This window comes from Chiloscyllium plagiosum, unplaced genomic scaffold (assembly GCF_037043375.1).
Source record: "Chiloscyllium plagiosum isolate Xiang-an unplaced genomic scaffold, Cpla_swu_hap1 HiC_scaffold_5, whole genome shotgun sequence".
NCBI lineage: Eukaryota > Metazoa > Chordata > Chondrichthyes > Orectolobiformes > Hemiscylliidae > Chiloscyllium > Chiloscyllium plagiosum.
In genome coordinates this window covers 71660856-71674096 of record NW_028270143.1, presented here as the reverse complement: position 1 = coordinate 71674096, position 13241 = coordinate 71660856, and the positions used below count along the sequence as shown (strand labels likewise).

General features: G+C 39.2%; 1 protein-coding gene across 5 annotated transcripts in view; it reads right to left on the bottom strand.

The window, feature by feature from the left end:
* The window catches only part of kat2b (K(lysine) acetyltransferase 2B), a 74633-nt gene that overhangs the window by 48195 nt on the left and 13197 nt on the right, over positions 1-13241 (bottom strand). For all 5 annotated transcript variants that reach the window (XM_043690216.2, XM_043690215.2, XM_043690218.2 and 2 more), the window contains exons 4-5: positions 3831-3920; positions 479-660 (exon numbers count right to left, since the gene is read on the bottom strand). In XM_043690216.2, the coding sequence (XP_043546151.2) occupies positions 479-660; positions 3831-3920 (272 nt within the window). The remainder of the gene's footprint in view (positions 1-478; positions 661-3830; positions 3921-13241) is intronic.

The following is a 13241-nucleotide window of genomic DNA, read 5'->3' as shown; positions in this document are numbered from 1 at the left end:
CTTCCTGCATGCCATTAAACTGGTAGATAACAAAAACAAAAAACTGCAGATGCTGTAAATCTGAAACTAAAACAAAGTGTTGGAGGAACTCTAACATCTGTAGAGGGAAAAAACAGGGTTAACGTTTTGAATCCAATGTCCCTTCGTGCTGACGATAGATCATTGAATGAAAAACGTTAATTCTGTTTTCCCCCTTAAACTTATGGAACTTCAGTGAACTGAATTTAAATGCATCTTGTAATGAGATACATTCATTCCCTCATGGCTTTCTGCAATCCTTGACCTCACCCACAGTCTCAGACTCATCACTAAACTATCCCACTTACTAAATCTTACTCAAAAAAACGTTTATGATACAATACAAATGCTGTACCAAAAGGTCACAAAAGGTTTAAAGGAATTAAAAGTTGGAGCATTGTTGACATCAAGTCTCACTTCAGTCAGGTGTTTTATGCTCAGTGAATGGCCTGTCTAATACCTTGTATAATTAACTTTGTATCCAGCACCATCATCATTTGGTGAACGAAGCCTCCGTTGTGAGGGAGTTTCCAGCTGCCAGTAGTTGATTCGATTCAGAAACATTTTGGACAGTTCACAAATAGTTTGCCTTTCTTTTGATGGAAGGTGACTAAACTTGTACTGCACAAAGTTATTAACTCCCTAAATTAGAAAGAAAAGCAAATGTAAAGTGCATATTAAAAATAAACCCATACAGCTCCATATAGCATGCAAGAACATGTAGAAATAAATACTACACCTTTAACTGACATGTCAACTCAAGCCAGTTCATAATTAGGGAACAGCATAATGTTTGTGTGCTGGAACTGATCTCAAAGAAAGGACAATAAAGGTGAATTAGCCATACTAAATTGCCCATAGTGTTAGGTGCAATAGTCAGGGGTAAATATAGGGTAGGGGAATGGGTCTGGCTGGGTTACTGTTTGGAGGGTCGATGTGGAATTGTTGGGCCAAATGGCCTGTTCCCATACTGTAGAGAATCTAATCCAAAAAAAAAGGACAGCTTCACTATTTTATATTCAGAAAGAAGAATGTAAACAATGTGGAAAATCCAGTCCTTCCCCAAACCTTGTAGAAACTAAATACCTCATTGCTTGTGGAATATGACTATACAAACATTAACATATCCATCTGAAAATCAGCTCTCCTCCTCATTAGAGAAGGAATTAATCAGCTTAAAATAAATGGGTTAATTCCTCTGCTAAAACAGCAGAGGAAATGTTTCAGACAAGTACTCTAACGCTTATATGTTAGTATCAATATAATTGCAAGACTCAAGAGAAAATTCTGCAATAAATAATTTCTGATTCCTAACTATAGCAATACAAAACTCTAGAAATTTCATTTATCTATATTATTAAAATGTACTTCTCATCTGAATTTTTAGTTTCAAATCTCCACCTCATATTAGATTAGAACCCCTACAGTATGGAAACAGGCCATTTGGCCCAACAAGTCCACACTGACCCTCCAAAGGGTAATCCACCCAGACCCATTCGCCTACCCTACATTTACCTCTGACTAATGCACCTGACACTGTGGGCAATTTAGCACAATCAATTCACCTGACCTGCACAGCTTTGGATTGTGGGGGGAAACCCACGCAGACACAAGGACAATGTGCAAACTCCACACAGACAGTCGCCTGAGGTGGGAATTGAACCTGGGTCCCTAGCGCTGTGAGATGGTAGTGCTAACCACTGAGCCACCGCGACACCCCAAGTAAAAGGGGCAAGGAGGTTAGAGAAAGTGAAACAAAAACAGAAATTGCTGGAAAAGCTCAGTGGGTCTGGCAACATCTGAGAAGAGAAATCTGAGTTAGTGTTTCCAATCTGGTTCTGAGGAAGGGTCACTGAACCTAAAATGTCAACTCTGATTTCCCTTCACAGATACTACCAGACCTGAGCTTTTCCAGCAATTTCTGGTTTCATTTTTGATTTACAACATCTGCAGTTCTTTCAGTTTTTATATAGCAAAAATGAAGACTAATGTAATTTAGAAACTAAACTTCCTAGGTACGTACTTCTGCTCAGACAGTTTGAGACACACAATATGAACCTACGTTTATAAAACAAGTCAATTATGTGTACATTTTAGGGCCACTTATGTTTTACATTCTAATGTGAATTCTTCACTACATAATCTCCCGAAGAACATCTTTACAAATATATTCGCTTATTCCCAAATGTAATCACAGGGACTAAGCACCTGAAACAAATAGGGAGCTGATCAATAAGCATCAGTACAGCCGCGATCTGAGACTGTCTACCAAAAGACTGTAGATCAATTGAAATTTTCAAAATGGAAAAAATAGATTTTGTTAGGCAAGGGTATTGTGTGCAATGGAGTCACAGCATGTCAATATAATTGGACTCCAACTCATCCTTTATCAGAGTAAATGACAGAACAAGGGATGAATAGTCTACTCCTGGTCTGACATATTTTTGTATTTTTGTACTCCATTGCCACTTTTCGACTCTGATCTACTCTGTACCATGATTACCTTCCTTACTTGTCCTGCTGGCCCCAGAGACAGATGAAACATTGTGCTCAGGAATTTTATTTCTCACAGCTTCCAAAAGACATGTGACAATGTTAACATGTTTATTATCATCTCTTTTATAAAATTGTAAAATTGATTGTAGGTATTACTGCCAAAGCCAGGGTTTGTTGTCCTTCCTTAATCATCCTTGAAATGCATAATCTGCAGGCAGTCAATACATGTAATATTTTGTAAATTCTACTTTGGAAATAGAACCAATCTGACTCAAGATTGTGATACAGACAGACTCTGACCTCACACCTTTAATGCATTGTCTGAGCTGAGATGTCACCTTTTGTTATAAAACCTTAAGTTATCACAAGACGGTGACTTAGAAGTAGTTCTGGGATTTACATATTAATGAAAACCTGCAACTCATTCAAAAAGAAGAAAGACTTAACAACAATCCAGGTTTGTTCAATATATCATTCCAGTTTCATGGCACTGTAAGCTTTTGCTATAAATTCTGCATGTTATGATTTTATACTCCACAACCAGCTGATGAAGGAGCAGTGCATCGAAAGCTTGTTCTTCCAAATAAACCTGTTGGACTATAACCTGGTGTTGTGTGATTGTTAACTTTGTCCACCCCAGTCCAACACATTATCCTCATCATGTCCTTGAAATGAATGGCTTGCTGAGCTGTTTCAGAGGGCAATTAAATGTCAAACATTACTGTGGGTCTAGCGTACCTAGCCATACTGAGTAAACAGACTTCCTTCTCTAAACAGCATTGAATGAGTTTTTAGACCACACAAGCAGTGATAGTTTCATGATCATCACTTGTGAAAGGAGTTTTGTATTACAGATTTATTAATTGACTTTAAATTCGACCAGGTGTTATGCTGGGATTTGTGACCAGAATATCAGCTTTTACCTTTAGACTACTAGTACAGTGACATTATCACAATGCCATTATCTCCCCCATGCTTATACAGCTGAGGAGTAAGGCATGAATTAAATATTGAGGAGCAAATGGTAACATCAGAAGAATTTAAGGTAACACATTTAAAGAACAAAAAGTTCAAAAGAAACATCCAACAGACTCTTAGATTACATTTTAAAGTCTCAGCACAAATGGTCTCTCCCATCCCACAGTTCTTTGTGTAAATTGTTGTTTTAGAACTAAACTTTTAACAATGCCCATTGCTGCAGGGCCTCTGCTGTGGATAGCACAAGAATGTTGGCTTTGCACTTCAACCATGCAGAATCAATATCAGTGGATTTGTAAAGCTCAATGTAAGATTGGAGATAAATTTATTCACTTTACCTGTTCAATGCTGGGTTTCTCAAAAGGTGGACTTCCTAACGGTCCTTCCACTACAGGATTCCCCATTTGTAAAATACATTTTCTCAAAAGCTGTAAATGGAATTAAAAATAAAATGAATCTAGAGAGGAAAAAGAAGTATGAATTGGTATGAAGACAGCTTATCCCTTTCGGTTAAAAATCACACAACACCAGTTTATAGTCCAACAGGTTTAATTAGAAGCACACTAGCTTTTGGAGCGCCACTCCAAAAGCTAGTGTGCTTCCAATTAAACCTGTTGGACTATAACCTGGTGTTGTGAGATTTTTAACTTTGTATACCGCAATCCAACACCAGCATCTCCAAATCATATCCCTTTAGGAGGGTACTTTAGTGTCAGAGCAAATGTTAGATGTTCTGGGAAAATGTTATCAAAGGCCAGGGTGCAGCAAGAATGGGAAGGAAATAAATTGAAAAACACGACAGAACTTTAACTGGATGCAAATATCAAACAATGTTAAACACAGAACCTTATACAATTACAAATTCCATCTAGTTACAAAAACTGGACAGTTCTAGGTATATCTAATCGCTCAGTTGATAACTACACTATTTATAGTCATATTGAAACAGGAAGATCCTTAGGTTTGATCTCAGGCCATACAGCAGAAAGCAGGCATGACGTGAAACTAACAACATGTTTGGCTATAAATCCAGCTTGTAGCAACTGAAATAGAAATGTTTTTAAACTAGCCACCCTATCTTATATAGGGAATGAAATGTTATTTTTCCTGAAGAAGGGCTCATGCCTGAAACGTCGATTCTCCTGCTCCTTGGATGCTGCCTGACCTGCTGCGCTCTTACAGCAACACATTTTCAGCTCTGATCTCCAGCATCTGCAGTCCTCACTTTCTCCCAATGAAATGTTATTACATGCTACATATAATTCTAATGTTATGGCAAAAGTGCATCAACTTCATTTTTGGTTGTTTACATGTCAATTCAAACTTAATTATTCATAGCTGAAAAATGTGTTGCTGGAAAAGCGCAGCAGGTCAGGCAGCTTCCAAGGAGCAGGAGAATTAGTCATAGTCAACTTTTGAAAAATAAACAACTTATTGAACATATGGAACATTTTATATAGATTTACAATGTAAACTAGTTGAAAAAAAGTAAACATTATCCATGCTACCTTTGAACCAGTCTTTGCTCCCTGTTCCTATCTAAGCATACTTACCTGTCCCCACTTCAAATTCCATATTTCTATCTCTCAGTTACTTCTACCTCAATCACATCCTCTTGGCTCATTCAAGCCGCACCAACTCACAGGCAACATAGAGACGCATTTAAATTTTAGTACAGTTTTGTTCATCAATTGGGATAGTATGCAGTGTTCCAGAGGACAATAATGCATTTGCATACTGTATGGTAATAGTCATGTGCACATAGGCCAGCTCTGCAGGTTAAAAACATCAGGAGTAAAAAAGGATGCCATAAGAGACAAGACAATTCTAAAAGTAAATAAATATTTCAAGGAAGTTCAGCAAACTTTATTTTAACTGATACCTTATGAACCCAAAATCTTGATAAACAAGCAAATCTTATATGTAAAATATTGGACGTTTGTGATGTCTGAGCAGTCAGTTGAGGATGCAAGTGAGAAGGCTCTCTGCTGGTGAGTTTTATTTAAGACAAAGTTGCATTATTATTTAAGTGATTTATGCTGTAAGTAAAGTATAACAATGATGTGTATACCCTCTGCATTACATTTCTAGTTCTGAGTGCATATTTTACATTGGTTATGTGGACCTCTTGATCAACCGGAATATTTGATTAACCAGCACACTCCCGGTCCCCTAGGGGCTGGTTAATAAAAGGTTTGCTGCTATTTTAAAGGATTCATTTTCAGAGAATCATACCTTACAGACAAATATTAAATATAACCAACAAGTTTTATCACATAGGAGCAATCTGAATTTTCATAACTACGTCCCGAAAAATTGTAGTGAAATTAAAATCTTTTTATAAATATACAAATGGAAAGTACAGATTAAGAAAAACCCAAAACAACACAGTAGAGATAACATGGCTACTTGCTATTCATATGCCATATGGGGAGGCGGCAACATTGTAGCATTGTCAATTAACTAGCAGTTTGCTCTGGGGGCACAGGTAGATTCTAACCATGGCAGATGGTGAAATTTGAATTCAATTAATCAATCTGGAATTAAAAGCTGAAAAATGGTGATTATGAAACCACTGTTGTAACAACCCATCTGGTACCTTTAAGGAAGGACTCTTAAGTGACCTAGCAAGTCACCTAAGTCTGATAAAAAAAATGAAACTGGACAGACCACCTGGCATTTATTATTGTTACATGTATGTACATACAGTGAACAATATGCGTTTGCATACTATCCAGACAAATCATACTTACATATATACATCAGCTTAATAGAACAGAATGCAGAATATAGTATTACAGCTATAAAGAAGGTACAGAGAAAGATCAACTCTAATATATGAGAGGTTCGTTCATAAGTCTGATAACAGCAGGAAAGTAACGTTTTCAAACTTTTGTATCTTCTGCCTGACAGAAGAGAGTGGAAGAAAGTATAACCGGGTGGGAAGGCTCTTTGGTTACGTTGGCTGCTTTGCTGAGTCAAGTTGGAGTCAATGGAAGGAAGGTTGGTCTCATGATGGACTGGGTTGCATTCACAACTCTCTGTACTTTCTTGCAGTCTTGGGCAGAGAAGTTGCAATCCCAGCTGTATGCATCCAGATAGGATGCTTTCTATAGTGCATCTATAAAAATTGGTAAGAGTCCTTATGGACATGCTGAATTTCCTTATCCTTTTGAGGAAATAGAAGCGTTGGTGTGCTTTTTTTTCTGTTGACATGAATGGACCAGGATGGATTGTTGGTGATATTTACTCCTAGGAACTCGATCACCTCCACCTCAGCACTAGTGATACAGACAAGGGTGTGTCCACCACTTCTCTTCCTGAAGTCAATCACCAGTTTGGTGGCTCAGTGGTTAGCACTGCTGCCTCACAGCACCTGGGACTCGGGTTTGATTCCAGCCTCGGGCAGCTGTCTGTGTGGAGTTTGCACATTCTCCCTGTGTCTGTGTGGGTTTCCTCAGGGTGCTCTGGTTTCTTCCCACAATCCAAAAGATGTGTAGGTTAGGTGAACTGGCCATGCTAAATTGCCCATAGTTTAGGTGCATTAATCAGGGGTAAATAGATCTGGGTGGGCTACTCTTCAGAGGGTCGGTGTGGACTTGTTGGGCCGAAGGGCATGTTTCCACACTGTAGGGAATCTAATCATTTTGCTGACATTGAGGGAGAGATTGTTGTCATTACCACTAAGCTTTCCTGTACTCTGCCTCGTCGTTGTTTGAGATCCGATCCATTATGGTGGTATCATTAGCAAATCTGTAAATGGAGTTAGACCTGAATTTGGCCACACATTATCATGAATATATAAAGGAGTTATAGTAAGGAGTTGGGTACGCAGTCTTGCATAGCACCGGTGTTGAGGATTATTGTGAAGGAATTGTTGTCACCTCTCTTTACTGATTGTGGATTGTGGGTCAAGAATTTAAGGATGCAGTTGCAAAGGGTGGAGCAGAGTCCTAGGTCTTAGAGTTTGGGGAGGAGTTTTGTTGGAATTATAGTGTTGAAGGTGAAGCAAAAATCAATAAATAGGCATCTGATTTAAATGTCCTTGTTATCCAGATATTCTTGGGTTGAGTGTAGGGCCAGAGAGATAGCATCTGCCATGGATCTATTGTGATGGTAGGTGAATGGAAGCGGATCAAGGCAATCTGGGAGGTATTTATCTCAGCACTGTAAATAACAATGGTACACAAGGCCCAATCAACACTGCAAAATTGTCCTTATTAATATCTGGTGTTTGTGTCAATATTGGGGTAGTTGTCCCACAAATCAGTCAAGCAACTGTCATTTTCACAGAATCATACCTTGCAGACACCACCATCACCATCCCTGGATGGGTCAGACAACCCAGAGATAATGGCACAACAATATGCAGTGAGGAAGGAGTTGCCCTGGGAGTCTTTTTTTTTATAGATATTTTTATTAGAAATTTAACATTTTTACAAGTTTACAAAAATAAACAAAACTCTCAGATATAAACATTGATATACAATTAGCTCAAATATACAATAGCCAAAATTTGACAAAAAAAAACAAAACAACAAAAAAAAAACCGAAAAAAAAACAACAAAAAAAAACAAACAGACAAAACTCAACTATCTACTAATCTAACCTACAACTAACCAGGGTGTATATTTAAGTCTCTTACATGCTCGGGATGTGTTAACATCAGATATGATAAAACCCGTATTCGTGCGGGATTCCTCCCCCGAGGGGCCGCGGACCAGCCAGGTTCGTAGTCTCAATTAAATAAAAGCCCTTGTTAGGATAGCCGAAATATCTGTATTTATGTAATTCAAAAAGGGCTGCCATATTTTATAAAATAATTCGGTCTTTCGGTGCACCATATTTGTAAGGAAGTCAAGGGGAATACATTCCATAATTAGTCTGTGCCAATTTGAAAGTCCAGGGGGGCCCTCCGCCACCCAGTTCATCAAAATATTTTTCCTTGCACAGAAAGAAAGAATAGAAAATAGTCTCTTCCCGTACGTGTCCAGGGAGGGAAAGTTCGAAAAGCCCAAGAGGAGAGATACGGGGTTCACTTTTATTTCCGTTCCTAAAATTTCTGTCAGGGTACTTGCTACTTTAGTCCAATATCCACGGATCTTATGACAGGTCCATAAGCAATGTACAAGAGTGCCCACCTCTATTTTGCATTTAGGACACATTGGAGATGCTCCTGCCTTAAATTTTGCCAATCGAACCGGTGCTATATGGGCCCTATGAAGTATCTTCAGCTGGATAGCCTGGGTTCTGTTACAAATAGTAATTCTTCTAGCATTTTCCCAGATATCATTCCACGTTTCTGTGGAGATTTCTAGTCCCAGATCCTGATCCCATGTTTTAAGCAGATTATCCATATCTCCCGATACTTCATCATGTAGCAAATGATAAATATTACTGACGGAAGATACCCCCACTGGTCGTAGGACACTACATTCTCTATCGGATTTATAAAGACTATCTAATAACGTAGTCTTCTTCTGTATAAAATCTCGAATTTGGAAGTATCGAAAGAGGTCTCCATTGGGTAATCCGAATTTCTGACGCAGCTGTCCGAAAGACATCAGGACCCCATCTTTAAATAAATCCCCGAGACATGAGATACCCCTGGCTCTCCAGAGTTTAAAAGTGGCATCTGTTAACCCCGGTTGGAATCCCCATGCTCCCACTATCGGTGCATAGGGGGATGTTTTATGTGAATTACCCTCATTTTGCCGCATTATATTCCAAGCCTTGATTGTATTCAGTATTATAGGGTTTTTACAGTGATCTGTAATGATTTTCCTCTTGTCTGAGAATAAAAGGTTAATAAGTGGGTATTTTACTTGAGAAGCCTCGATGTCCAACCAGATTGATTGTGGATCAGACAAGACCCAATCAGCTATATAACTTAATAGGGAACTTAATTGATATTTCCTAAAATCTGGGAAGTCCAATCCACCCCTTGCCTGTGGAAGCTGTAGCTTCTTCAGCTTAATGAGGGGCCACCTATGGTTCCAAATAAAGGAACTCAGCCAGCCGTATAATTTACATAAAGCTGTCCTCGGCAGCATCACCGGAAGCATTCTCATAGGATATAGGAGACGGGGCAGGATATTCATTTTGATTAATGCTATTCTACCCAGCCAGGAAATTGGCAGGTCTCCCCATCGCTGGAGGTCCTGCCTTATCCTTTCCAATAAATACACAAAATTAGCCTTATACAACTGACCAAATACTGGAGTAATAAAAATGCCTAAATATAAGAAACCCTCCAGGGACCAGCGAAAGGGAAAAAGGGAACCGTCCGCTAAGTGGGGTATCACAGCAAGGCCACCCATTGGCATAGCCTCCGATTTTGAAAAATTAATTTTCTAGCCTGAGAATGCACTAAATGTATTAATAACTTGGATTAAGCGAGGTATGGACATCAAAGGGTTACTGAGGAATAGAAGAACATCATCTGCATAAAGGGTAATTTTATGTTTACCTGTATCAATCCTTGGGGCCACTATATTAGGATCAGCTCATATAGCTTCTGCTAGTGGTTCAATTATTAGCGTGAATAACAATGGTGAGAGGGGACATCCCTGACGGCAGCCCCTACCCACACTGAAGCTATCCGAGCCTAATCCATTGGTAACCACAACTGCTTTGGGATCACTATACAATGTTGAGATCCATTTGGTAAACACTTGTCCAACACCAAACCTCTCCAATGTGTAAAACAAATATGACCATTCGACCCTATCAAATGCCTTTTCCGCGTCTAATGAAACCACTACTCCTGGTATCTTTCCCTGATGACAAGCTTGAATCATATTCAGAGCCCTTCTAACATTATTGGATGATCTACGGCCCTTAATAAACCCCGTCTGATCCTCCTTTATAATATGTGGCAGTATCCTTTCTAATCTCAGTGCTAACGTTTTAGAGAGGATTTTAAAATCTACATTTAGCAAGGATATTGGTCTGTATGATGTACAATCTTCTGGGTCCTTTCCTTTTTTGAGGATAAGAGAGATATTTGCCTCTTTCAGCGAAGGCGGGAGACAGCCCTGACTATATGCATAGTTATACATGTCCATAAGTGGACCAACCAGTATTTCTGTAAATTCTTTATAGAATTCAGCTTGAAAGCCATCTGGGCCCGGCGTCTTACCATTTTGAAGGTGCCTAATTGCATCAACTATTTCTTGGGGTGTAAGAGGAGCATTTAGGACCGATACTTGTTCCGGAGTTAGGTCTGGAAAAGTCAAATTTTTAAAAAATGACTGCATCCTCTTCGCCCTATCTTCACAATCCTGTGATTTATATAACTCAGAATAGAATTTTCTAAAGGTCGCATTAATCTTTTTATGATCATGAGTCAAAATACCCGTACTTTCCTTGATAGACATAATAGTCTGAGGGGCCTTTTTTTTCTTTGCAAGAAATGCTAAGTATCTACCCGGTTTGTCGCCATATTCATATAATCTTTGCTTTGCAAATAATATTTCCCTCTTAGCCGTTTGAGTAAGTGTAGTATTTAGAGCTGTCCTAAGAGCTGTAATCCTTTGCAATTTAATAATAGAGGGTCTATCAATGTATGCTGTTTCAGCCGCTTTTAAGCGGGTTTCAAGCAAACGCTGTTGTTCTCCTTTTAATTTCTTCTGGGTCGCTGAGTAGGAGATGATCAAGCCTCGCGTGTAAGCTTTGATGGTCTCCCACATCATTGACGGGTTGCTAGCTGTACCTGAATTAATTTCTAAAAAAGTTTTAAATTCTTGAGAGAAGTACTTTACAAATTTACTATCTTTCATTAAGAAGGGGTCCATACGCCAATGCCGAGGGGATGTCCCACTGTTCTTCGCCTTAGTTTCCATATATACAGCAGCGTGGTCAGAAATTGCTATATTACCTATTTTACAGGATGATATGGAATTTAAAAAAATTGAGGGGGCAAAAAACATATCAATTCTGGTATGACATTTATGTGGATTAGAGTAGAAAGAAAAATCTCTACCCTGTGGATGAAGACATCTCCATACATCTACTAATCCTAATTCTTTGTTCAGATCCATCAATTGTCTAGATCTGGGAGATACTCCTGCAGTACTCTTGGGAATCCTGTCTATTTCCGGATCCATAATACAATTAAAGTCTCCCCCTATAATTATATGACGGGCATCAAAAGCCATCAATTTTGAGAAGGCTTCCGTTATAAATTTAAAGGGGTGTGCCGGGGGGCAGTACAAATTTAAAATACCATATTCCTCTCCATTTATGAGAGCTTTAATCAAGATATATCGTCCAGATTCGTCTTTTATCTGCTTTAGGATTTTGAAAGGGAAATTCTTCCGAACAAGAATAACAACTCCCCTGCTTTTTGAGCTAAAAGAAGAAAAGAAGGCCTGATCAAATCCGCCCTGTCGTAATTTCAAGTGTTCTTTATCTGACAGATGCGTCTCCTGTAGGAGAGCTATATCAACTCTTTCCTTCTTAAGATTTGATAATATTTTCTTCCTTTTAAGTGGCGAATTACTCCCTTTGACATTCCAGGTGCACCACTTAACCGATTGATCAACCATAATCCTCTGGGCCAATCCGAGACCCCTCGGGAGGGGGAACCCTATCCAGAACATCCCGGGCATGGAACATGTAAAATTTACAAAAATAAACCCTCTTTAATACACCCACAACAATACAGTAAAAAACTATTTCTAAATAAAAAAAATATAAAACGTATCTAAGTGGAGACTTTCCCCCTTGTTGCCAGGGGGCATCACTTCCTCTCCAAAAATCCCTCATATCCTCTCCCAACCAATGCCCCACCCTTGACCCAGGCACTCCTCAATAAAGTGAGGAAAATTCAAATATAATACAAAGCTAGAGTTAACAGTGAGCACCCCACCCCCACCCCTACCAACACCTGGGTATATTTGGTAATGTTAATACCATATATAAACATATAACTATAAAATTACCAGTTCAACAAATAATAATTAAATATGATAATACAAAATAACGAAGGGAAAAACAACCCCGCTCCTAAAGACAGAGGTAAAATCGAATAAGGTAACCACCTCCCCCCACCAACATTAACCAAATCCCCCAGTTTATATATACATATATATACATACACATACATATATATATATATACATACATACACACACACACACACACACATATACATACACCCCTCATATATACATAAAATAATAACAGAAAACAACTCCAAGGGGGGGGGGGGGAGAAAATCAAATCCCTCTCCCCACCCCCCATAATAATATTAAGCAATAAGGTAAGAAAAAAAAAGGGAGGGGATATAAACCAAAACGGGGGGGGAAGGCAGACCAACATCCATTATGTCCTACAGTTTATCTAAGAGAGTCCAAGAATTCCTTAGCCTTTTCTGGTGATCCAAAGTTATATACAGATCCTTCATGGTTAAAGCGTAACATCGCTGGGTAGCGTAAGGAGTACTGTACATTTAAGTCCCTTAAACGCTTCTTCGCCTCGTCGAATGCCTTCCTCTTTCGAACCAGAGCCGGGGAAAAGTCCTGAAATAGCATGATCTTGGATCCTTTGTAGATCATAGCTTGGGGGTCTTTTCCGAGATTTCTAGAGGCTTCTAGGAGTATCTGCCTCTCCCTGTAGCTCTGCAGCCGGAGCAGGACCGGGCGTGGGCGCTGGTTCGAGCCAGGCCCGCGTATTGCTACCCGGTAGGCCCATTCCACCCTTACCTGGCCTGATCCAGCTTGCAGATTTAAAAGTTGTGGCAGCCA